Source organism: Colletotrichum fioriniae (assembly GCF_027942845.1).
Source record: "Colletotrichum fioriniae strain IMI 355084 chromosome Unknown scaffold_14, whole genome shotgun sequence".
In the NCBI taxonomy this organism is placed as follows: Eukaryota; Fungi; Ascomycota; class Sordariomycetes; order Glomerellales; family Glomerellaceae; genus Colletotrichum; species Colletotrichum fioriniae.
Window position 1 is genome coordinate 1,582,564 of NW_027076850.1, and position 24,221 is coordinate 1,606,784.

A 24,221-nucleotide genomic window follows, 5' to 3' on the forward strand; every position below is an offset into this window, starting at 1 on the left:
TCTGCTCTTGTTTCGAAACGCTGGGCCGCCCCGTGGCGTATCGGTGAGCAGTCCTGAATTTGTTTCAGGTGATAATTTGGCCAATCATAGCGAGGCAACCGTCAACGTCCGAGTAGGCTCTCATGAAGTCTCTTGATTTGGCCAGTTTATTCGCGGCTGTCTGTGAGGCATCCCATCCACCAGACCAGACACTCGCAGTCTCGCATATTCGTACACACACACAGTCGTTCCTCTGGCCCCCGCGCTGCTGGGCCTGATGCTGCGCCATTATCGTTCAGCTGTGCAGCATCGGCACTGGTGCAGCGGTGCTGAGTAGTGTCGATGAAGAAGCCAGGGTCGACACGGCGGGTGGAGGAGAAGTATTGGAAGAAAGTGGACTAAAAGAGAAGGGTCAGAAAAGGTACCTCAGACAACAGACAACATCCGTATCCGTCGGCCAGAAAGAAGAAAGAAAAAGGAGTAGGGGAGGGGCTGGTAATTTGCCGTTGGGAAGAAGCCCGTTACCCAACGATGCAGCGTGCATTGCGCCACCATGGACAACCTAAATTCACTGCGGATGAGATGGAAGAAAGTCATCGGCCGACGTAAACGTGGGAAAGCAAAGGAAAATGGCAGTAGAATTGTGACCCTAGACTCTATTGGCCTCTGGCGCGGAGTGCACGATGCCTCTATCATGTCCCTTTGGCATTAGCCTCGATGGAAAAGCGGGGAGAAGGGGGGTGTCGAGACATCGAGACGTGTATCCGTATGGAGTATGAGGTAAGTAGGTAAGGTAGGTAGTGTAGAATGTAGAGTACCTATCTCGCCTAAGCTACGCAGTCTGGCTTCTTTCTTGCCTTATGTAAGTCAACTTCCTGAACTAACCAAGTCGATGAGGGAAGTGCATTCGATACTGCTGAGGTACCGACACCGCAAATTCAAAACGCGGTTCCGAGGGAGTTGCAACTTTTGCTGCTTGCCATTATTCCCCCTTGCTCTTCCAACCCTTGCCTTCCATACGGTTGCTCGTTGCTTCTTCTTCCATTGCATCTCTCGCTTGTCTCTCGCTTGCTTCCTAGCGCGTGCCTCTAGCTAGGTCGGAGGCTGGAGCAGTTTGACGGGATATTTGCGCGTACGGAGTAAGGCAACGTGAAAGGTACGGACGTCGGAAGGCCATACGTGCCTTGCCCGTTTATTGCTAGCGGGCAGCGGAATTAGACCTGGATCCGTTGCTTGCCTTCATTGATTGCTTCCCTTTGAGGTCCAGCAACAAGAGTGCCCCTGGGCAGTCACAATCTGTTGCAAGTTCTTGTCAAATCGAGAAGCTGAAAAGCGTTAACCCCACGCAGTCACGACTCACGTTTGTGACTTGAATTGTCATCATGTGATGAGTTCAAACTTGAAAGCGATTGACGGGAATCTTGGGACCGAACCTTCCTCAAGTTGATTGACATGCTAAACTAAGGTAAGGTACCTACCTACTGTACTTTTACTCAGGTACGGAGTACGTAGGTAAGGTAGTGTAAGGTACGTCAAGAGACCTTACCTAAGCACGTGCTAAGGTGACTTGGACCCAAGGTTCCAAGGTGAGATTGGCTCGAGCTTTGACGTGCCGACTTGATTAATTTTTTATGATCATCTTATTCCCCCATTTCTCCATACCCCCGTTCCTTTCTCTCACCTTGTCAGTCATGATCCCAGTCGCGTCTCTTGGGCCCAGGTAGATCCCTCGGCTCACTCTCCCATTGTCCATTGTTTCTCTTTTTCGTCGCCTTTTCTTTCGCTCCCGTTCCCGTCCCTATTCCTTGCATCTCATTCCATCTGGCGGCCACGGCCCAACTCTTCGTAGGTCCCGTCCCATTGCATCGCATCATCACTTGCATCCCCTGCTCAGCTCCCTCCGCCCGTTCACATCTTTTCTCCTTCTTTTTTTTTCTCTCTTGGTTTTAGTGCTGTTTTCCTGCACTCTTCGCCCCCATAAACATACTTGTAGCATCCAATTGCCCAACTGCCTCCTACGATACGGATGCTGTTGCACGGATGTGCTTGAATTCTGTCCTTTGTACTGCGAAGAGGATGAGATGAATTTAGTCCCCTGAACCCAGCGAGGCTGAACTGTCTCTCCAACCCTCCGGGCAATTCTTGGTTTCTGGTTTTCGTCCCTACTATTCCCGTCTGGTCTCTTGATTGATCCTCTTTGGACAAACAGACGTTCGTCCAGTGATAAGCCAACAACCTACCGCTTTTTTTCATCCACACCCCTGTCACTCCCCTCCACCCCAAGGCAAGATAAAAAGTTTTTAAGTAGCCTGAGAATGGGCTAAACCGAGCGTTTCCAGATGTAGTGAGAGAATTTGTCGTCCCAATGGCCGCATCAAACGCGCTATACTCGCTGTCTATTTCATGATGGTGGTGTAGAGTATGAGCCGAGCGCGCCGTTGGTGGACAAGATGTCGGTCTGCAGTCGGCAAACGATGACGCGCTGAGAGGTTCGTTTCATGGCGGGATCGACCCTGCTCCATGCTCAAGCCCTCTTACAGTTCAGTTGCGAACTTGCGATATGTATCCGTAGTTCGTACCCCCCCTAGTTCTTCCCCTTGTTTCTACGCCCCCTCTACTTTCAAGACCTGCACAGACGGAGCATCACAGCACTTTACCTGCTTCAACGCCTTACGGGCCTTGCGTTCCAAAGCCAGCCCGTCGTCCAGAAGGAGTGAAACATGCCCGTTGGAGCTGCCAGCGGGCACAGCCAGCGGGTATTGTGCTCTACGAACGGACTGGTCAGGCCGGAACATACTTCTCATACGGGGGCGGCGTCTCTGTACCATTTTTCATTACGGAGTATCTCGGAGTACCCTCTGCATAGCAAGGGCCCCCGAATGAAGATGCGAACGAGGGACGCGCACCGGGGCCAGGAAGCCAACAGGGGATAGGAAAATCTCTGTTCTTTTCTCTGCGTCTTCTACGTACAAAGTATTGCTTGCTGTCATCATCTCTGTGCCGCATGGGCTTTCTGGGGCTCAAACATCGGACGGGATTGACAAGTGCCATTGGGGGCACCCAATTCCAAGCAGCACTGCAACAGTGACTTCAAAGTTCAGACTGCCTTTCCATCATGTAGTGTGTCTGTCTGCCTGCATATGCAGAGAGCGGCTTCGCACTTCACAGACATTGGAAGCGCACACGCAAAACGCACGCACACAACCCGGCTCGAAAACATGGCACGTAGCCCACTCCACCTTACTTAGCGAATCTTTCTCTCTCTTCGCATTTGTCTTCCTCTTGCTATCTCCTGTCTTACCGATACCCTCATCTTTGGTGTTTTGCAGCCGTATACGGCCAATGGGACTACCCAATCCCCAACCCGGCTAGCTACCATCGAACAAGATAAGGTAGATGGATGAGCCAGATCCCGTTCCAATCGCCAACTCGGACGGGTCCTGGAACATTACATAAGGTACACTCAGCTTGGGGGATGTATTCGTAAGGTGAGGCGAGGTATCCTCAGCAGGAAGCAGGGGAGGGTGTAGTGAGTAGTGAGTGACTGTACAGATCGAACAGGGCAGCAAGAGAAGAACAAGAAGCGCACAAGAATCAATACGCAACGTACGAGCAAGGATTATGGGATCCGACTGCTGTACGTATGTACGTACTCCGTACCTTAGGTACCTTACTCTGTAAACAAAGTACGGGCAGTGCCTTCCTCACCTACACTCCTACCTTACTCAAACTCCCACGACCCTAGCTTGCACCTGGCGTTTAAATTCTTCCAATTCGTTTCCCTCCCTCTGTTTCCATCTCATCGCTCCTCCCTCCCCCTTCCCGCTTTTCCTCGCGCCTCGTTCCTAGCAGCAACCTCGTTGCTCACTCTCCGCACGCCTCACACTTCTCCAAACCCACGCCTCCTCCTTCTTCTTCTTGTCCGTTTTCTTCTCCTCCAAGGTACCCGACCCCTTAGCTCTTCCCTCTCGCTCCATCTCTCCGCGCTAGGTCCCTGACTAACTCGCCCAAGCTTCCGTGCTGGGCTTTGGCTCTGATACTTGCTCTTGCTCCTGCTCTTGCTCCTCTCTGGCGCTGGCTCTGTGTGCCAGTGTGGACTCTCTGGGATCCTAAAGCACACGCCTCCCCTCCTTCCTGGCTCCTCCGCCTCCTCTCGCTTCCCACCAAAGCGTCCGAACTCCAACACCAACTTCTTTTCCCGTCCGGAATCTGATCTTAACCTCGCACCTCCCGCACCTACCTCTCATCTCACCTCAATTCACCTTTCCGACCTCATTACACGCCAACCACAACACACTTTAATCCACACCCACACTCGTTTCCTATTGTTATATCTCCGAGAGACACCTCACCAACTTTGGACCAACCTTTTTCTCTCGACCTTGATTTTTTTTATTATCATTTTGCTTCTCACATCATTAACCCAGGCTCGCCCTGCACCTCATCTGATTAGCTTCCGCCTCTGGCTCTTACCTCTACGCCATTCAACAATTTACTACGCAGCAACTTCTCTACCGCAACCTACCATAGCAGCTGCAACTACCGACGTCGATACAAACCCCTTCGTATACGTTCGTCCTTGCCTTCGCGACGAATCCTTTCAAAAAAAGGCTTGCTCCGTCGAACTTCAGCACTCAACGCCCGACCCGAGAACGCCGGCGAAGCTCCCAGTCCGACCAAATCGAGCGAGGGTGGAGAGCGGATAGCCGTCGAGATGGATCACCCCATGCAGGATGCCGCAGCCGATGTGCTGGCGGATGCTAGGCGAACTCTAGAAGCTCTGAAGAGCTCTGGTGTTTCCCGTGAAGCATTGTTGCAGATGTGGGAGGCTGGCGACAAGGCGGCACAGCAACAGCAGCAGCAGCTTCAGCTTCAGCTTCAGCACCAACAACAACAGCAGCACCAACAACAACAACAACAACAACAACAACAACATGCACCACAGGATGTCGCAATGGAGGATGCTTCTACACGAGGTTTGTTTCACTGCCCCCAAACAATCTGGTCCCTATGGGAAACAGGACACCCCTGCTAACTTCCCTCTTGTTCGTTCAGCGATATGCCATGGCCAAATAGGTCATAGACCACGCATCTCCGTATCATCAACAAGCTCGGGCTCTTCTGGCCATGCGAGTATTTGGTCCATGGGCTCCGCTGCCTCCAACGCCACTGTCGCGACACATTACTCTCAAGCTTCGCAGACCCCTTCCACTCAGCAATGCGCGCCTCAAGCAGCTCCTGGAGGCGTCCCCCAGGTTGCAAGCGCTCAGACAGGATGGGGTCCAGGGCGCTTCAACTTTTACTGGTGTACCTCATGCGAAACGAGATTTAAGCGCAAGTACGACTGGAAGCGTCACGAGGAGGAGTTCCATGAGCGTTGGAAGAAGTACCCTTGCCCCGAGCCTGGCTGCAACAGGAGCTTCTGGGGAGCCAACACCTTCAACCAGCACCACAAGGCTTCGCACGGCTGCAAGTCTTGCCCGCACTCTGAAAAGGTTGTCAAGTACTTGAAGAGGAGAAAGTACTGGGCCTGTGGCTTCTGCTCAGCCCTGCACCCTTCGAGGGAACGTCACGTCGAGCACGTCGCCAGACACTTCGAATCAGGAAAGACAAAGTCGGATTGGATGCACTCAAGAGTTATCTACGGTCTCCTGCATCAGCCTCTGATCCACGAGGCTTGGAAAGATGTACTCATGTCCAAGGCCAATGAGTTCCAGGGGCGTCAGCCGAACTTCAGCTGGAATCCTACACAGACTGGTCGAGCGCAGGGTTTCATGGAGAATGAGAGCCCAGGCCAGCTTCAAGATCTGCTCGAATTCTTCTCTGGGTCCAGCTCCGAGGCCGAGTCTATCGTCTTGATTGCCTACAAGCTGGCGGATCTCGTTTACCTTCCCGTTCCGGCTTCGCCGCCAATGCAGTATTCTCAATGCTACGCACCTCCTGCTGCTCTTCCTCAACAGTACCCCCCTCAGCCTCTCCTCCCTCCTCCATCGATACCCTCCCAGACTCTACCAACTCAGTCCCCTCAACCTCCAGTATTAGCATCACAGGATTCATCACCCTCACCGTACATGGAACAGATGAGGGCTCAGTCAATGATGCCGCAGCCTTTATTCCACGCCCAACAGCCGCGCGCGCACACAGAACCTCTTCGCCGTGCATCGTTGGACAGGGAGCTTCCGCCGCCACCACAAGAAAACCAACCGATGAACTTCCAATTTATGCCTGAAAACATGGTCACGTTTGAAGACTGGGAGAGTTTCTCCAGCACAGTCGTAGACGAAAATGCACCACAACCCACGCCAATGACAACAGATTGGCCGCTGGTGCCTGTACAATATTACAATGCCCCTGTAGGGCCATGAACACTTTCAATTTTCTTCCGAAACAGTTAAAAGTCATTTTCCTTTGTAACATGTCACATGTATTGCAGCTAGCGATGCCCGCTGGCGAAACAATATAGTATATAATGGTAATCACCTTGTGGGGGACCAAACTCGAACAACTTCGAATCAACATTTCCTTAGGCCACGGATTCGGGCGAAAACGGAACGGACCAGGTATTGGATGGGAACACGAATTGGCAAAGGGATGGCCAAAAAGAGGAGGAAGGCGTCGCTCACGAAAGAGGTGTTCCATTACGGCTGATGGCGAATGTCAAAATGCGATGGATAGAATCAAATCAAGCTCATTGCATCGCAACCCTGGCTGGCATCCACCTCCCTCCATTCTTGTGCCATCCACCTCAGTGACTGATTAGAAGTAGCGCGCTGCGCTAAGAGACAAATAGCGCCGGGCATATTCGTACTGGCAACAAATATGAGTTAGGTCTTCGACCTGCGACTAGCCATTCACTAATGCTGGTTGAGGCGAACTGCAAAGTGATCACCTCGCAGCAACAGTATCCGGGGCGGGTTCTCGCTCGTTGCGTATTATACCTCGACATCAGATCATGCAGAACCTTTGCTCCGCACTTGGCATGGATGATGGCTAGTTGACTTCGGTAAGGAGCAAACACTCTTTTCGCCATCGCTTTTCGCTGTCATATGGGAGTCGGTCCTATCAACTCTAGCCCGGTGGGAAGCTGCAGCGCACGTCAAACTATTTGGAACCCGTACGACCTGACAGAAGTCGTTTGTCGTTGACACAGAATGCCGGGTCAACTTGTCCGGTTACAAAAACCAAGCGACCCATGGCGCCTCTCCGGGAAGCGGCATGAGGTTGGAAATTAGTGTGTGAGCGCCTATGTCCACGGATGGATTACTTCGTGGTTGCTACTTAAAGGGCCCAGTTTGGACGAGTGTCATTCCTGGACGGCAGTCTTGACATTGACAGATTCTTTACTCGACTTTGGCGGTTTACCAGCCCTCCAAGACTATCGCTCATTCTAATGGGCTATTCCCAAGCTTTCTCCAGGCAAGCAATGCTTGCCAATCCGTAGCAACCTTGACAACAACATTTGCGATCCGTGAGCGCACTCCGGAAAACACCTTGAGGTAAGTCATCCAGAGGACCGGGCTCCGTCATTTGTTCGCTTCTTTTCATAGAGATAATGAGAACGTAAGGGAGGGGGAGTAAAGGGTGTGCGATGGGGTTTAGAGAGGCTCTCGTTTTAGGGGGAAACCTGCTGAACGGGGTCGCAGCTTTTGTAAAGCTCAAGAGTGCTTTGGCATCATGGCCAAGGTCCCCAAACTCTCGGCGACAAGGCCAACGGCAGCGACTGTAGTCAACAAACGGGCCGAAGCACGCTCAGCCGCAGCCGCAGACGCATCCGCGGTCTCGGGCACGGGCCCGGCCCGCAATGGGTACTCCCTTCGGCGCTGGCTGGGCCAGGGCGACGCCGACGATCCTTGGACGCCGCGTGGGGTCTTTGAGACGGTTGGTGGTGGAGGTGGAAGTGGTGATGGCGGTGGCGAAGTCGTTGGCGTTGCCGTGGCCGTTGCCACCGCCGCCCCTGAGAACCATCCGGGAACGTGTGATAGAGGTGAGTCGTTCTCAACGGTTGTGTTCTCCATTGGTTAGTTTATTTCGGCAATCTGAGACCTTGGGGGAAGCCACTGCACATTAAGGTGGTCTGGATCGCGCTAATACGTACGGGTGTGCAGTAGGTAAGGTATAGTATATAATGATGGTGCAAGACCTGTCAATTGAGGATTAGCTTGGCCAGTGAGATCGAGCCTTACCATAGGTATTTGACGAATCAATCAGAATTTGTGCGAATCGCGAGTTGCCTGATAGTGGCTCTTATATTTCACTTGAGGATGTTTGGTGCATTTTATATTCGTGGCTCATTTTTCTAGCATACGTCTTGTCCAAGGCTAACAACATACCACTAATGTAATGTAAGTCGTCAGTATCCTCTTCAACCTTGCATATCATGCGGTCTTCTAATAAGGCTATGTGTTTGAACTCGGTAATGAGGGGGTACAACAATATCTTGGTGCTTCATTATTGTAGGCGTGCCTTTTCTACCACATTCCTACGTCACCCCCAAACCTCCGTCAAGGGACGGAGTCAGAACGGAACGCCTTCTAACCCCGAAGAAGAAGCCCCAATACCCGCGCCTAGAACCAAGAAGGAAAAAAAACAAAAAACACAGACATCTCTCCATCAATCATATCCAATCGCCTTGGGCCGCCTCACAAAGTCCATTTTGGCCGAAGCAGCAATGATGGGAGCCGGCGTCCCCGACACGTGAGGATCCCACCCCATAACATCGTATGGCCACCCAGGCTCCCACTTCTCCACGCTCTCGAGGTACGCAATCTGCGCCTCTGAGAGCTGGATCGTGAGCGCGTCGATATTGTCCAGCATCTGCTCGACCTTGCGGCCCCCGACGACGGGGAACACGTACGGTACTTTTGCCATGACGTAAGCCAGCGCCACGGCCGTGATGGACGTTACGCCCACCTCCTCCGCCACCTCGGCCAGCACCTTGCTCACCCGCATCTCCGTCTCCGTCTGGTCCGCCAGGTGCCGGAACGCCGCCTGCCCATCGCCGCTCCGCCGCCGCGCCTCGATCATGTCCCGCGTCTTGAACTTGCCCATGCCCGCCGCGCCGTAGGGCGCGATGGCCATGCCGAACTGCCGCGCCATAGGAATGATGTCCCGCTCCATGTCGCGCATGATGACGCTGTAGTAGCCCTGATAGATGGAAAAAGGCGTCTTGCCATGCGCGCGCGCGTACGTGTTGGCCGCGCTGACGACCCAGGCCGGGCAGTTTGCTATGCCGAGGTAGTGAACTTTGCCCTGCTGGACGAGGTTGTGCAGCGCGTCCATGACCTCCTCGACGGAAGCCGTGTAGTCCCACCACTGGACGTAAAAGACGTCGATCCAATCGGTGCGTAGCTTGGCCAGCGAGTCGCGGAGGGACATGTGCATCGAGGCGCGCGAGTTCCCGCCCGCGTTCGGGCAGCGGCCTTTGCCGAGCGCGTGCATGCGGTAGTCGGCCGAGAACTTTGTCGCGACGACGCAGCGGTCCCGGACGCCGCGGACCTCCATCCACTCGCCGAGCCAGGACTCGGACTGCTCGTGCTGGTAGCCGTTGGAGCAGTCAAAGACGTTGCCGCCGGCGTCGAGGTAGGCGTCTAGCAGGCTGAAGGCGGCATTCTTCTCGACGGGGCCCATGGCGTCTGACCAGGCCGTCCCCAGGGACATGGTGCCCATCTGAAGGGGGGAGACGCGGATCGCGGCGTTGGGGGAGAGGATGCGGTAGCGGGCGAGTGGTGTTGGCGGGTCCGGTGCCGGGAAGAAGAGCGTACGGGCGCTTTCGGTAGCCATGTTGGCGAGGTTCCGGGACGCGTGTGCTTCTTGTTGAGGTAGGATGTGGCGCCGACGCCTGTGGTATTTGTGAATGGGATCAGATGGTGAGAGTGAAGAGTGTTGAGATGCCTGAACACAATGTACTATCAGTGAACCAATTCACACCTTCCTACACCGAGGTACATACAAATTTAGCATCCCAGTGTTTGCGGTCATTGAGGTTTTATACACCTTCTCACCTTCAGGGCAGATATGTAGGATATCTGACGGGATTGTTGGCGTCGCCGTTTCCTGACGGGCGTCGTCCGGGGGGCAACTGCCTTTAGTCAAGAACAGCATAGTAAGACTTTTGGGCACTACCCTCTGATTCTAATTTGCGGAAGCTTTTGGAAAGGCTACGGAGGTCTCTAAATTAGTCACGGAGAACTCATGGCATATCGTCATCTAAACACTACCAAGACACGTGTAGTCGCAGGTGGAATATATAACGTCAGCGACCGGAGGATCCTAACTCTCAAGTGCCCGAAGAGTGTCAAGAGAGTTTGATAAAGACGAGTTAAATATACCACATAATTCCAGCTGCTCAGACAATTGGCCGACTGTCATGCATGCCAGCCAGTCTGGCGGCTTCTTCAACTCTGTGCAGAACAAGGTCAGGACCAACGAGAAGGGCTTAAGCTGAAGCCGATTGGATTTGTAACATACGTTCAAAAATATCCAAGTTCCAAATGGTATCGTTATAGTGCCAGCTGCGGCGAACGCGCCCCACAGTAAAGCCGTATTAGGAGTACTGCGCGCCTTAGTGATCGGTAGAAGTCATACCGTCAACCACATAACCCTTAAAATCACGCGCAGGAACTCGTCTGTCGAACAGAATATCCAACTCTTCGTACGTGCGGCCCATTGTCTCGGGAACGCGGAACCAGGCCCAGATGAAGCACAGCCCAGCCAGCCCTCCGAAGAAGAAGCCAAGCTTCCCCTGCATGTTGGCCTCGTCTGGGTTAATCATGTATGGGATCGCCACGGTCATAATGATCCCCAAGACACCCTGGGCAGCTGTGGCGAGCGCGATGGTCTTGGATCGCACTCTGGTGGCCGAGGCTTCTGATATGAGGACGAAGCATACGGGACCAACGGACAGGTCGTAGGCGAAGTTCCAAATGAGCATGAGTGATGACTCTGCCCAGGCCACGCCAGAAGGACGCCCGGGAACGCAGTCAAGGATGCCGATGAGGAGCTGAAGGAACACCAGGGCGGCGAGGCCGGTAATGTAAATGGTTCGTCTGCCGTAGTGAATCAAGAAGTACCAGGAGATAACAGTGCCCAGGAATCCAACGGCTAAGGAAGTTAGTCAAGGCTCATGATCTTGAGGTGGATATAAAGGGTAAGCTGTTTACCAAGGAAGCCAATGGCCATATCGAATGCCTTGTCAGTAGGCAGGCCAGCCTGCTGGAAGAAGTACGTCCCGTAGTTGATGAGATAGATACCGCTGAGGACTTGAGTGCAATAAACACCAACAGATATTTCCGTCCTCCTTAAGTTGGCACCCTTCAAGCAATCTGAATACGTGCTTCCGGCTTCCAGCTCTTGCTCAAGTTTGTCGGTTTCCACGATGAAGGCCAACGAAGCGTCTATATTGACCTGTTTGGAAGCCAGACGACCTAAACTCTTCCTTGCATCGTCCATTTTACCCCTCCTTACCAGCCACCAAGGACTTTCTGGGACGAAGAGCAGACCGGGGAGAATGAAAAGGATCCAAAACCATTGGAGCGCAAAGGGCAAAGAATAGGCCCAATGAGTATCAAGCTTTGAAGTTCCCGCTGTGACGCCGTTGGCAAGGAGCTGACCCATGACGAAGCAGAGATTCACGTAGGACGTCAAGTGGCCACGGATAGCAGTGGGGCAAACTTCGGAGGCGTATGCCGGAGCGATGACAACATACATGCCCAAGACGAGACCACCGAGAAGCTCGCCTACTAGGAGGACGGGCAATGAGCGTGCGAAGAATTGGATGAAGACGATGCCCGCAGTGAGGACCACGCACACGGCAAAGGTCAATTTTCGGCCGTACCAGTCCATGGGGTATGCAGCAAAGAGGGCGCCAACAACTTGACCGACGGGATTGCCCATGGAAAGTCCGGTCTGCCAAGCAGCAGCTGAACACATGTTAATAAGTTAGGTGCACCAGCACAGGAAGTCAAGTGCAAGACATACTAATGATATACTGTAGCACGTCAGCATAGGGTTCGCGTCTAAGAGGAGGCAACAACTTACGGAACCTTCATATTCATAGCCAAAATCTCTCTGAAACTCAGGTGTAGCGTAGAGGTTCCCGAGTAATTGCGGATCGAACGCCAACATAATGACCCCGACCGACACGAAAGCAGACCACCCAATAGCAGCAGGGTAAAGCTTGACGGCCTGAGAGAATGTCAAGTTGTGCTCGAGGCGAATGGCCTCGGCCAGGGCAGCGTCGTCGGCGCCGGGCTTCGCGTCTGGCGCCACGGCAATGGTCTCGACATCTTTGGACGTCATCGCGGAACTATTGCTATAGGATGAAGTATCGACTCCCCGTAAAAGAGGTTGGATCTCGTCTTGTGGTGCAGCAGCCGTTGCGGACGAAGGTGAGTGTGGGGGAGACATGGTGATCTTATTTCCCCCCTCAATGGTAGCAGCCGTAATGCAGATGACCCGGCCGGGCTTCGCGTCTCATTGAGCGGGCACCACGGTATCGGGACCCCTCATCCCCGGCAAAGACCGGTGTGAGCCCCGAATGGCCAGTCTCTATCGACTAATGGATTCGAATCCAGGGCAGGGAGTGGTCAGCAGGTCTATAGAGATATGAGAATCTCCGGCTCAACAGGGGAAGGGGGGAGGGAGAGGTGGTTGGGTGGTATTCAGACTAGGTATGGTGTGTTGAAGATTGACAGAAGCTACAAGGCCCAAAACGAGAGCCAACCTGGGGTAAAGCGCCTGGGCGCACATGCCGCCTTCCGGGCTTATCAGGGAGGTGGGGAGGTGGTCAGCATACGCTAGGCCGCTGTGGGATGTTGGAGATAGCGGTCCAACCGTTATTGCAGTAAACCCCCTGCGTAAGCTTTGAGGTTGGCGGGGAAGTCCTTGAGACGTGATGCCGAGACCTCATCCCGAGCTTGATTTGACCACTGGCCTATCTCCTGTTCACCATCTCACTGGTGGGGACTTGGTCCAACTATGATGAGATAGGTCGGAGGTTATGAAGTAGACTTGAGGATAAAGAGTCCTTCTAGCATGATATCGCGGACGTCGAAGTGATTCTGTTTCTCTTTCCAACGCCGGGTATCTAAACTACTCTGCCGTTGATGAAAGGCCCATGCCAAATTTCAACTTGGCCTTCGATATGCAAGCGGTCTGCTATGACCGTACCTTGCTCTTCTATGAGCCCCTCGAGGCCCGGGCCTTGTCTTATCACAAGAACCACTCCACTTCTCTTCCCTCAAACAGCTTGCCTTTTGCATCTAAATTCCGTATGTCTGAGATGAAATCCAGTCCGTCTGAGCTTCCTGATCTGAAATCAGTGACAAGATCGTGACCCTTCGATCGATATCGGCCTTAGCGATCAGACATTATTGAAAATGAGGCCGCGGGCTCATGGTGGCGAGCTTACAGCTACATTATGGCGGCGGTAAGCTATCGGACCTAGAATTGCAGGAGTTGAGAGGGATCACATGGTACATTATTGAGCTCCGTGGGGCATTCGTAGATGGGTATTGATATTAGGCCTTGAAAGTCTCAAGGTCTTTGAAAACGCTACGACTCTAAGACGGGTCACCGCCAGACTCCAAATTGCACGTCGATATGATTTCCAAACTCCGTTGCTGCATCTCCCTCTTTCTCTCTCTCTCTGACTCACATCTTCAGGACGTGATTTGCCCTATAGTAATAGTCTCAACTGCCAACCAAGAATTAAAGTGTATGGTCCTACTTTTCTTCGGTGACACCGATCTCGTATCCAATCAGAACCTCCGTGCTTGTACCTTCCCATCCGCGCGTTCCAGCAGTTGAGATCATGAAGCGGCATGTTCGATCGATGTAGAGTGACGAAATGACACCAGCTCTAGGCGGACCAGGAATAATCAGGAAGGGGACGGTGGAATGCTTGAAAGCCCGGGTGTCCTTGAGATCGTACAGACGGAGAATATCATGAGAAGCACTGTGCTTATGTTAGCTTCACAATCCTATTTGCGTGCCGGCGTTTGTTAGCTTACCAGACGAGATGGCGGCCATTCGGCATCGCTCGAACCGCACTTACGGCTCCACTTCCGGCCGGGAACTTGAGGGTCCTCTCCGGCGCCCAGCCGCTTCTGGCCTTGTGGATATTGTACTCCTCTACTGTTCCGTTTCGCCTGCCGGCATAGATCCAGTTGCCGTCCGGACTCCAGCAGGCACCCATACACCAAGGTGGCACGCCTCGCTGACTGCCTATCCTGGCGACGGGGTCTTGAACACGTCGATCCCAGAGTCTAATGTTGCCATCAATGGCTGCTGAGAAGAAGACCGTGTCCGCTGATTGAGTTGGGTCCATGGCCGGTGGAGGAGGATCCGAGGCGAAAATCATGGAGGGTGACCCGTGGTTTGTATCATCTGCCTGCATATCAGGTAGAGGAGGGATTTCTGGAAAGTCGGGAACAGGCAGCTCCGCCGTAGCATCGCCTGCGCCGTCTAGCGCCGGGGGAACATCTGTCGCAGTCGCTTCTAGAGCCGGTGCTGGAGGTTGGTTTCTTGAGGCTTCAGGACTGCTGCTTCCTGGTGCCTGGACCGCCGGCGCCGGGGTGGCATCGGCGTTAAAGGCATTTGTCATATCGATATCAGCAGAGTGATCCATACCGCCGTCCTGCCCAGAGCCATCATGAAGAGTGGGCATTCCCATATCTCCCATCGCCCTTGAGAATTCATCATCGTCATCGCCACCATAGTTGCCTGCCACGTTGTCGCCAAAGAGCGAGCCTGTATCGCTACCACCAAAGAGCGACTCATGTGCGGGTGATGCTTGTCCCTCAGCGCCCTCGCCAGCCAACGCAGGAGGCGGAGCTTCAATGCCGTTGGTATCGTCTAGGGTGCCGTTTTGAGCGGGTTTACTGTTATTCGAGGTAAAGGTCGGATCAGGTTTGATTTCTTCCTCCATTGCCTCGGCTGGAATCGGTGCACCATTTACCGGGCGAAGCTCGATAGCAGAAGTTTGACCTCCGCTGCCGTCATAAGAGCGTTTGACAGCGCCAGTGTTGAGATCCCAGTCGAAGATGTTCTTGTCCCAGCTGCCGCTTAGGACGCTCTTCTCGTCTTGTGCCAGTGTCAACACGCTCACGGCATTAGTGTGCTGTTGCAGGCATGTTATGCGCTTTCCTTCGTCATGCCTCACACTTTGGAGATTGATGCCGCCAGATTCGAGACCCGAAAGAAGCCATAGCGCCTGCGAGTGAACAGCCAACGAATAGACGGGCGATAGGATGTGTTCCTCGTTCCCCCTTGGGTTCGGCGGTCCTGGCTCCTCATTCTCCCAGTATGACATCAAAATGCCCGCCTTGACGACACTATCGACAAAGGGGTGCCTTTGCGCCACTGTGAGGAGTTGTTTGCCGTTTATGGTACCAGGCCCGTCGTACTTTCGGATATAGCCGTCGGAGCCTCCTGTCATCCAGAACCTAAGATCGGGCGTGATGGCGACTGCGTTTACACTCGTGGCCTGCGGCGCAGCCATCGTAGGAACAATATCGTACAGCCGGGCATTGACGGCTTCGGGTCGGACGCTTGGGAATAGACTTGAGGACAGCAGTGGAGATCCGCTCTTTATCCCTGGCGAAGCCCCCGCGCCGGCCGAACCGGCTCTAGAAGGCACTCTTGCATCTCTTGCAGCTGCGTCGTCGCCCTTCTCTTGCGCATCATCACCCGTTTCTTCGCGGTCGTTATCTTCCTGGTCGTCTTCGTTATCTTCCTCCTCATTCTCCATATCCCCTTCTGCATCGTCTACGTCCTCCATGACCTCGTCCTGGTCGTTCTGATCGTTTTGGTCATTGTCGGAGCTCGCGTTTGAGTCTGGTTTGCCGGGCAGGTCAGCGGGTTTCTAGAAACTACAGGGCTCCGAGACATACCTCTATCATCGTCATCCATTTTGAAGCTTCGGTGTATAGGAATGCGAACAATGCACAGTTATTAGGTCGCAAGCAGAACGCAGGAGGGTCGCGCGATCGGAAAGTCCGCGGCGTCGGCAGGGCAGCGCGAGGGTCGGAGAAGCGGTTGGGTTCGTTTGCGATTGAATATGTATATTGAGATTTCGTAGTGTGAAAATTACCGTTCTATGCCAAGTATTAAAAGAGGTTATTTTAACCAAGTTGGCGGCAATGGGTTGTAGAAGATGAGTGATTGGTGGACGTTACTGATGTTCGTTACGCATGGAATTGTCGCGAAAGCTGCGGTCGCGACGACGTGCTGGGTTGGAGCACCTCAGAAGCTCAGCTTGGTGGGGCCGCCCTGGTGCTGTATGCCCAGTTCACCCTGCGGCGGGGAGACGACAAGGTTACCAAGCCCAGTCGCGCTAGCATCCCCTGGACCAGTACCGGCGTATCCCTTACGAAAGAGCTCCGGAGCGGAAGCAGCAGCCGGTTGATTCGGCCGGGCAGACCGTGACGGCAGAACTTCGGGGCCGCCCGGCTGAGGATCCGCCGGATTATGTTATCGGTCTCCCACCAATCTCCCAACGACACTCCTTCTTGAACCTCCCTTTCAATGTTTCTCTGAGATGAGTCGCAAACTCTGCCAGAAGATTCCAGCCTCGATAAGTGCCCGAGCATGATGAGGTCGTTTCCAGTCCACTGTGTTCATTAACACGACCAAGCTGCATCAAAGCAACGGACAATGATTTTTTTGTTTCTTTCCATAACCATTCATTTCCCTCCTCGCTCCAGCAAAAATGTCGCGACCAGTTTCCAAAAATGGAGCCCGGCCCATACCTCCTCCAGCTGTTGCTTTCAACATGGACTTGTGCCTCGCTACGTTTTCAGCAAACTCGTTGCAGCCTCCATGTTGGGGCCCTTCCTAACATGTTATGGGTATATATCTTGTTCAGCAAGAGTATTATATGTTTGCTACTCTGGATTTCGCATCGTTTGTGCCTTCGCTTGGTGGTTTTGCAAAATAATGATGTAGGAAGCCGTCGATGCATCAGCCTCTTGCCAAGCCTGCGTTGTCCTGCAAACGCTTGAGATAATGTAGTTTACCGCCCTCAACAAGCTAGCTAGTCAAAAGTCTTTTCCTTGCAATCTTTACGTTACCTTTTCCCTGAAATAGTCGCACGTAATAACTAACTCAACTTCGTGGCGGATTGTTATGCTAATGTTTGGTGAGTCACCCTCTTCATGTTAACATGGATACATGGGGTTCAAGTTAGATATCAGGTCTGGCTCCCGAATATGGTACGTGTTTAAGAGTCTTCATTGAAACTTGTATGTATTCCTCATGTAACAGCAAGTGTTGCACCTTGTCTGGAGCTCAGGAGAACTTTCTTTCCTCAATCTCGCAACCAAGCGACTCCTTTTCTCACCCTATAGTCTCAGCATTCTGACCTGCCCTCCGACCCTGTACTTAATCATGTCCGGGAAACATCCTCCTGACCGCGAGACCGCGAACACGTCATCTCATACCCACCTACATGCCGAGATGAGTTGGCGTGACACACCCGAACTGCCCCGGGCTAAGGAGATTATGAAAGAATCCTGCACCCTCCCAAAGAACTCCGGCCTCAACGCTGTCTACCCAACGAAAAGCGCGTATCTCCGGGCCCAGTACGACCTCTTACGCTTCGAGGGCACTGAACCCCTCCGTAGAGCCGTTCAAGAATACAAGTCTGCTCCCGAGATGACAGAGAGTACCGAGACGTGCATATATACCGATGTAAGTAATCTAGAAGCGTTCGCAACCAGTACGGGATAGGATCTAAGAGAAGATGACGAAAGGTCTTTGTCCGCGGAGTCAACATCATACGCCTCGGGGTCATGGTCCGCATCACCTTCTCTGCGGTCCGCGCACGGCAACTCATCAACTGGCCCGCATCTCAGCGTGTGGTTCCAGGCACAATAGTTGCCCTGTCTCCCGCTTCGGACCACTTCGGAACACAGTGTATCGTGGCAGTGGTGACGGGTCGTTACGATGAATTCGCCGGCAATTCGACGGCGCCTCCTCCTTTGGATCTTGAATTTACCGATCCCAGTATCACTGCCGGCTTCATGGAGCCGGATCAAGAGTACGTCATGGTCGAAGCTCGCTCAAACTACTTTGAAGCCGTTCGACATGTTTTGGAGGGTCTCAAGCAGACGGCAGAAGACGAGTAAGACATGTTCCTCAAAAAACCATAGAAGTAGCATTGAGCTGATGTGTTTCGCAGTTCGCCATTTGACAAGTACTTCATCGGCCAGCTGAATACGGTCGGCATGCCTAGTTCTCTGCCACCATCGTCCACCACATTGGACATCTCAGCACTCCACGACGGTCTTCAACGCCCAGTGCCCATACACATCCCCGTCCAGGGCGACATACCCAATCACATCCAGTCGAAGACAAGACTAGATCAATCCCAGCTACAAGCCCTCCAACGCATGATAACGAAGGAGCTCGCCATAGTTCAAGGCCCCCCCGGAACAGGCAAGACGCACACGTCCATGGCCGCGCTCAAGGTCCTGCTCAGCACACAACGTCCCAACGTGCCCATCATTGTCACCGCCCAAAAAAACGACACGGTCGACGAGCTCCTCGTCAGATGCCACCAGCTCGGCGTGGACTTTGTACGCCTCGGCGGCCAGGCTAAGGACCAGGTCATTGTCAGCCGGACGCTCTTCAACCTCCGCATGCGATCCCGCGGCAAGGCTTGGAGCAAGAGCGCGCTCGAGAAACGCCTCGTCTCCCTCAGGTCGCAGGCGAAGCTTCTCCTCCAGCGCTGTTTCCCTCCCGCTCATCAGCATCTGATTCTACCAGAGCACTTCCACGAGGTAGGTTTGATCAGCGCGGAGCAGCATGCCTCCGTCGTGAAGTGCTGGGACGGCGACGTCAGATCCATCGCCGGAGAGGAATTCCAACACCCGCTCCGATCGTGGCTCGGTGACCAGTTGCTCGCCAAGATACCTCATAGGAGCGTTCACGTTCCTCTCAGCGACGGCATCGACGATGATGAAGCAGCGTCAGGGCCCGGGATCAGCGAGAAGGGTTCAGCCGACAACAAGAAAGAGCAGTTGTCGGGCAAGCCCATTTTTATTGCGCGCCGGAATAGCATCAAATGCTCGAAAGGCGTTGCTCTCAACCACAAGCTGGCGCAAGAGCTGCTCGCGAAAAATGGAAACATCTGGTCGATTGCGCCCAAGTATCGCGGCATGGTATACCACTACCTCGAACGTCGATACATCACATCAACCAAGCTAGCCCTCTCCTCAATCTTCAAACAGCTCGACAACGTCGTCAAGAAGCTCAAGGTGGCCCGCTGGCAAGAAGACATCACCGCAGTCCGCGAGTCAAAGGCCTGCATCATAGGCTGCACGACAACAGGCCTCACAAAGTACCGCAGGCTCATCGCCGCACTCCGGCCGCGCGTCATGATGGTCGAAGAAGCCGCCGAGACCCGCGAAGCAAACATCGCCGCCGCGCTATTCCCCTCCCTGGAGCAAATCATCCTCGTCGGTGACCCCATGCAGCTGGCGCCCCATGCCGACTGCCTGGAGCTCAGCAAACCCCCATTTCACCTCAATTTATCTCTGTTCCAGAGGCTCGTGGAGCGCGGCCTGGATCATTCCACTCCCAGGTGCAGAGACGTATGGCGCCCGACATTCGCAAGCTGCTGAGCGCCTGGTATCCTCTCCTGGTAGACCACCCTTCGACATTGGACCGGGAAGCGGTCCCGGGCATGGGCTTGAAGAGCGTGCTATGGTTCAACCATCAACGGCCCGAGTCATCTGACTGGTACTGCAGCAAAGTCAATACTTTCGAGGCCGACATGATTGTCGGGCTATACAACCACCTGGCGTCCAACGGCACAAGCCCGTCAGAAATCACCATCCTGACCTTCTACAGCGGACAAAAGGCCTGCATCGAAAGCAGCTTCCGCCAAACTACCGGCGCCGGCCGCCTCGTGCCTGAGGTCCAGACAGTGGACGGGTACCAGGGCAGGGAGAACCGCGTCATCCTCATCTCCATCACCCGAAGCCCGGAAGACCGTACAAAGCCGGACTCGGGCTTCCTCAACGACCTGAGACGCGCCATCGTCGCCCTCAGCCGTCCTCGACACTTGCTGGTCATCCTCGGCGACATGCAGAATCTGCTGGCATCGTCAGCTCGGCCCATCTGGAGCGAGGTCCTGGACAGGATGGAGGCTCCGCCCGCGGACTACATACCCGTCTTTTGCAAAGCGCACGAGAGTGAGATTCGCGTGCGGCAGCCTGGTGACTGGGCAAGACTTGTGGGCAAAGGAGGCTGCAGTATGCGCTGCGGGCGACCAACAGGTGCACGAGGAGCAACATGCGGCCAAAAGTGCCACGGGTACGTTGGTCCCAAGCCTTTTGACGAAGAATGCTAACCGGATCTGGTACCTAGAGGCTCTTGCGAGCTCGCGGTCAGTGCCACGCTCACCGATGGCAACGCGCGGACTATTTCTGAGCTTTCCATCGCAACGAGCATCTCGAGTCCATTGGCGCAGGAAGATCTCATAGACCTGAGTGACATTTAAGGTGGTGGGCTGAGAGGACGCCTCGGGGCAAGAAATGGAAATCCAGGAGAACACCCACAGGATTCAAATTGCACATGGCGTACGATGCTGGCTGAAAACCGATCCTTGCAAGAGCAAGGCAAAGTCACGAGGGCAGATCATAGATCCAGGCAGTAGCTAGCTTAGCCTGGAGTATGGAGAGAGCATAACATAACAGATTCCAATACCTTAACCTAAGCTGAGGCTTCTCGACGTATACGGAACTGCGTCAAAGTTAGAGACGAGTCAAGTGTGGCCGAGTAAATTATCCAGAATTAGACGTCACCAGCGAGGTCAACGCGGAGCCATCTCCATGGACATGGCACACAACCAATCCGTCTTCAACCCCGAGACCGTGCTCGCCATCGAAACAATGGGTGGGCGTCAAAAATCGCCAGGAGGCAACCGACATCATGGCGCAGCGTTTTGCGGCCCGAGTTACCGTTCATTAACAAAAGACTGTGTAAAGAGAGAGGCCAGACCCTCGAACGTTTAAGGTGTTGTTTCCAGCAACCTAATGTTTCCCATCCGTCTTATCGATAGCTTATCGTGGATTGCGAGAGGAATGGAAGCGACCTTCAATCCTCTTGCCTCAGGCCATGAGGCCCCCTTCCTTCGACACCAGTACCACGGTAATAAGTTGAAAGAGACGGACGCACTTACATCTACCTAACTGCACACCCCCCTCCTCATTTGAACAGACCTGTCCAACAAGCACGAGGCAACTGGGATGGTAGGGGCCACACCCGCTGCGGGCTACGGCAGCAATCCTAGGCCGCCCCCCGGAAGGCGGAAGCGAAAATTTTCTTGCATTGGCACGAAGCGGGAATGGAGGCAGTGACGGCCAGGGGATTATCACTCTCTTTTTCTTTAGACGGCTTTGCCAATTTGCCAAACGCTTCGAGTCAAAATTGGGTCGACTCGACTCGAGGTGAGGTCAGGGAATGGGATCTGCACGTTTCTCACTGCACAACATGTATATCTAGCTTTTCCTCGTGGCATCGTGGTCTCGAGCTTTCGTGAGAACAAGATTCGGCACATACCTCGTTTCTCACCGTTTCTGTCAGGAATTTGGTCCCAGATGGAGTTTAAGCCAGGTGCCATAGTCATTGATCTTCCTCAACCCGAGCGTAATCAATTGCGCCGTTTGAGTGGTCAATGCCATTACTCATCCCATCATTCTCGTCCCGTAACAGCGACAAGAGGAGACGAGTGAGTATGCTCGTGGAACATCTACAATCTTGCAGACCAATCAATATCCCAGGCGGATTTGAATGCTCATCACCGGGAGATTTGGGTGGTGTTCATCTTTCGATAGAAGATGCGAGTGAGTCGGGACGAACCTGGGCCGGCCACGTCGTCTACTAGACAAGAAGACTGCAGTCAACCGCCATAAAGCATTCTCAACAACAATATTGGCGAGGCGACAAAGCTCGATAGGCCGAATTGCCTTCAACAGACATTCGACCGGGGGAGGAAATGCGAAGATGAGTGAATGGTCCCTAGTGCTGCCAAATGAACAAGATGAGCGATGCTGCGGGGATGTGATGTGCCTCAGGCAATTGAGGCAGAGATATACGAACCTGTCGACCGCCCTCGGCACTCCTGGGGGCCGGCCAAGCTTCCCTTCCGCCCAACCGCCGTGTCGCCCTAGCATGACGGTGCAGCAACTGACACCTGCGCTGGCTCGATCCGAACGTTCAATCCCCCCACCCCCGCGTCGATCAACAGAACCCCGTACCTAGTCTTGACACGCCCCTCCAAAGAGGGAAGGGAAAACGGGGAAGAAAACAACTTTGGTACATGTCCATCTCATAGGGCTGAGCTAGGATCCTCAATAATCTGTTACCAGCACCATCACAACTTCACAGGCTGCGATAGTCGCAGGATTGGTATTATTGAATTTTTTTCTTGGTCACAAAATATCTTGTATAAGTTTGCTATACTCAGTTCGCTAGAGATTACCCGACAACCCTGGTGAGTGGTCATTGACGGTTATCACACAGTGAGATACTTGACAAAATATCATGTCCTGATTGAACCTGAGACCGTGCATTCCTCCTACTAGAGAAATAGCTGCCATACCGCCACCATGTTCCACCCGACAATAACGCAGCCATAGCCAATCTTCAGGCTATCTCAGCGACTTAGCCATGTGCTGATACAACAGCCGCAAACGTAATCTGCCCTGACCCGAAACCAATTGACCTTGAACCAAAACTGATGGAAAGGGGGTATGATGACCAAATGACCCAAATGCAAAACCAGAGAAAGGAAAGTGTGATGGAGTGGGGTGACAAGACTGGGGTGATCAGATTTCTGTCGCACTCCGGGTATCATGGTAGTTATCCCTAATGCTCTGATGTAGTAAATGGCTGTGTCCGTGATGTGATGCCGCGTGTGTGATGAAACAGACCCGAAATATCAAGACCTAATGAAACCTGGATTCCGCTCTCGCTGGACAAAAGAAAAGCGAAGGACCATGTCCCACGATACTGGAAGTAGGAAATCCGGATTCAGAAACCAATCCTAACCTAAATCGCTGTATGCAAAGAAATGCTCCCAAAAGGAAAAAGAACGAGGGGATAACTTGAGCTCTTCGTATGTGTCGTATGTCGTAAGTCTATTCAAGTCATCGCAAGAGTGGCGTCGTGGAAATAGTTCCGAAACGTGACGTTGGTAAGTATAGGTATACCAGGGTCAAACACCATGCATCATGCCAGATGACGCATGGTTCTGAAGAGCAAGGTGCTTGGAGCAATGTTCAGAGAAACTTGGCCGTCCACTTGAGGTCGAGCCAACCGACTTTGTCGAAAGCTGTCCAAAGCTTGGAAGCTTTGTTGACATCAATCTTACAGGCCTGCTGAGCGTCCGTCTTTCGGAACTCCTTGCTAACCTTTGCACACTCGACCCGACGGACGAAAATGCGTCGCTTGGATGTGAGATAGGTGGCGCAGTCAAGTCGAAGGTTTGCAGCAAGGCTGACCTCGTCGGGGTGAAGTAAGTGAACGTTGGCGTCGTCGCTGAGGTCGATGGGGGCGCCTTTCCAGTCTACCTTCAAACAGTTGGGTTTGTCTGGCAGCGAAGAAGTCGGAGGACAGTAGTCGGGAAGAGAAGCAAAGTCGCGGTCCTCTCTGTTCGGTGCCACGATACGACGAGCAGGGTCCGGAGTCGAACTGACGCGGCGAGCATGGCGAGTCGGGGGGCTGTTGCGGATGGGCCGAGGAGCCTGAGCCTTGACAACACGTTCAGGCTTGGAGTTTGAGGATAACGAAATCCTAGGCTTGCTGACTGCTGGTTTGGCGGCCTTGACGGGTGCGGACTTGGCTGGGGCGATAGTCTGATATCGCACAACGCTGTTCCAACGGGCGTGGTTCAGCTTCCGGTCGGCTCTAACCTGATCCCTCTCCTTCTCGTACCAAGACTTCCTCTTGTTCGCAAATAGTCTCATGACCTGCGACTTGAGTTGCAGAGCTAATTCATAGTCTTCTCTGAGAGGAGGCGAACCCTCGCGGAATAGGCCAGGAGGTCGCGTAACGATGTGCTCGTCGACAATGCGTCTGTGTTCGATGGATTCGGTGCTGGGAAATAGAGGTGGCTGTGTCGGACTTGAAGCTGCATCTTCGCGAGGGTATAAGATCGGATCTTTTGCAGGTGTTCCAGGAATGTTTATGTTGCTGGACTCTGTGATGTAAGGCGAGACTGGAGGCGACATGGGCAT

The 24,221-nt window shown here is 53.5% G+C and overlaps 8 protein-coding genes across 8 annotated transcripts; 4 read left to right on the forward strand and 4 right to left on the reverse strand.

Annotated features, from left to right (window-relative positions):
• Positions 1-5,106: 5,106 nt before the first annotated feature.
• Positions 5,107-6,344, forward strand: N0V96_010529 (uncharacterized protein; the record flags this gene model as incomplete). Its single annotated transcript, XM_065758979.1, has 2 exons — positions 5,107-5,112; positions 5,181-6,344. The coding sequence occupies 2 exons, from the start codon at positions 5,107-5,109 to the stop codon at positions 6,342-6,344; spliced, it is 1,170 nt and encodes a 389-aa protein (XP_065612502.1).
• Positions 6,345-8,589: 2,245 nt separating this feature from the next.
• N0V96_010530 (uncharacterized protein) lies at positions 8,590-9,759 on the reverse strand (the record flags this gene model as incomplete). Its single annotated transcript, XM_053197971.2, has 1 exon — positions 8,590-9,759. The coding sequence occupies one exon, from the start codon at positions 9,757-9,759 to the stop codon at positions 8,590-8,592; it is 1,170 nt and encodes a 389-aa protein (XP_053044616.2).
• A 781-nt stretch (positions 9,760-10,540) lies between these two features.
• N0V96_010531 (uncharacterized protein) lies at positions 10,541-12,276 on the reverse strand (the record flags this gene model as incomplete). Its single annotated transcript, XM_053197972.1, has 4 exons — positions 10,541-11,079; positions 11,139-11,897; positions 11,956-11,965; positions 12,016-12,276. 4 exons carry the CDS (start codon positions 12,274-12,276, stop codon positions 10,541-10,543), a joined length of 1,569 nt encoding a protein of 522 aa, XP_053044617.1.
• A 1,425-nt stretch (positions 12,277-13,701) lies between these two features.
• On the reverse strand, positions 13,702-15,888 carry SPT8 (Transcription factor spt8; the record flags this gene model as incomplete). Its single annotated transcript, XM_053197973.1, has 3 exons — positions 13,702-13,933; positions 13,989-15,813; positions 15,870-15,888. The coding sequence occupies 3 exons, from the start codon at positions 15,886-15,888 to the stop codon at positions 13,702-13,704; spliced, it is 2,076 nt and encodes a 691-aa protein (XP_053044618.1).
• A 1,545-nt stretch (positions 15,889-17,433) lies between these two features.
• Positions 17,434-18,104, forward strand: N0V96_010533 (uncharacterized protein; the record flags this gene model as incomplete). The annotated part of the gene is made up of 2 exons (XM_053197974.2): positions 17,434-17,667; positions 17,730-18,104. The coding sequence occupies 2 exons, from the start codon at positions 17,434-17,436 to the stop codon at positions 18,102-18,104; spliced, it is 609 nt and encodes a 202-aa protein (XP_053044619.2).
• A 99-nt stretch (positions 18,105-18,203) lies between these two features.
• On the forward strand, positions 18,204-19,601 carry N0V96_010534 (uncharacterized protein; the record flags this gene model as incomplete). The annotated part of the gene is made up of 2 exons (XM_065758980.1): positions 18,204-18,210; positions 18,250-19,601. 2 exons carry the CDS (start codon positions 18,204-18,206, stop codon positions 19,599-19,601), a joined length of 1,359 nt encoding a protein of 452 aa, XP_065612503.1.
• Positions 19,602-19,753: 152 nt separating this feature from the next.
• Positions 19,754-20,332, forward strand: N0V96_010535 (uncharacterized protein; the record flags this gene model as incomplete). Its single annotated transcript, XM_065758981.1, has 2 exons — positions 19,754-19,759; positions 19,841-20,332. 2 exons carry the CDS (start codon positions 19,754-19,756, stop codon positions 20,330-20,332), a joined length of 498 nt encoding a protein of 165 aa, XP_065612504.1.
• A 2,932-nt stretch (positions 20,333-23,264) lies between these two features.
• On the reverse strand, positions 23,265-24,221 carry N0V96_010536 (uncharacterized protein; the record flags this gene model as incomplete). The annotated part of the gene is made up of 2 exons (XM_065758982.1): positions 23,265-24,081; positions 24,214-24,221. 2 exons carry the CDS (start codon positions 24,219-24,221, stop codon positions 23,265-23,267), a joined length of 825 nt encoding a protein of 274 aa, XP_065612505.1.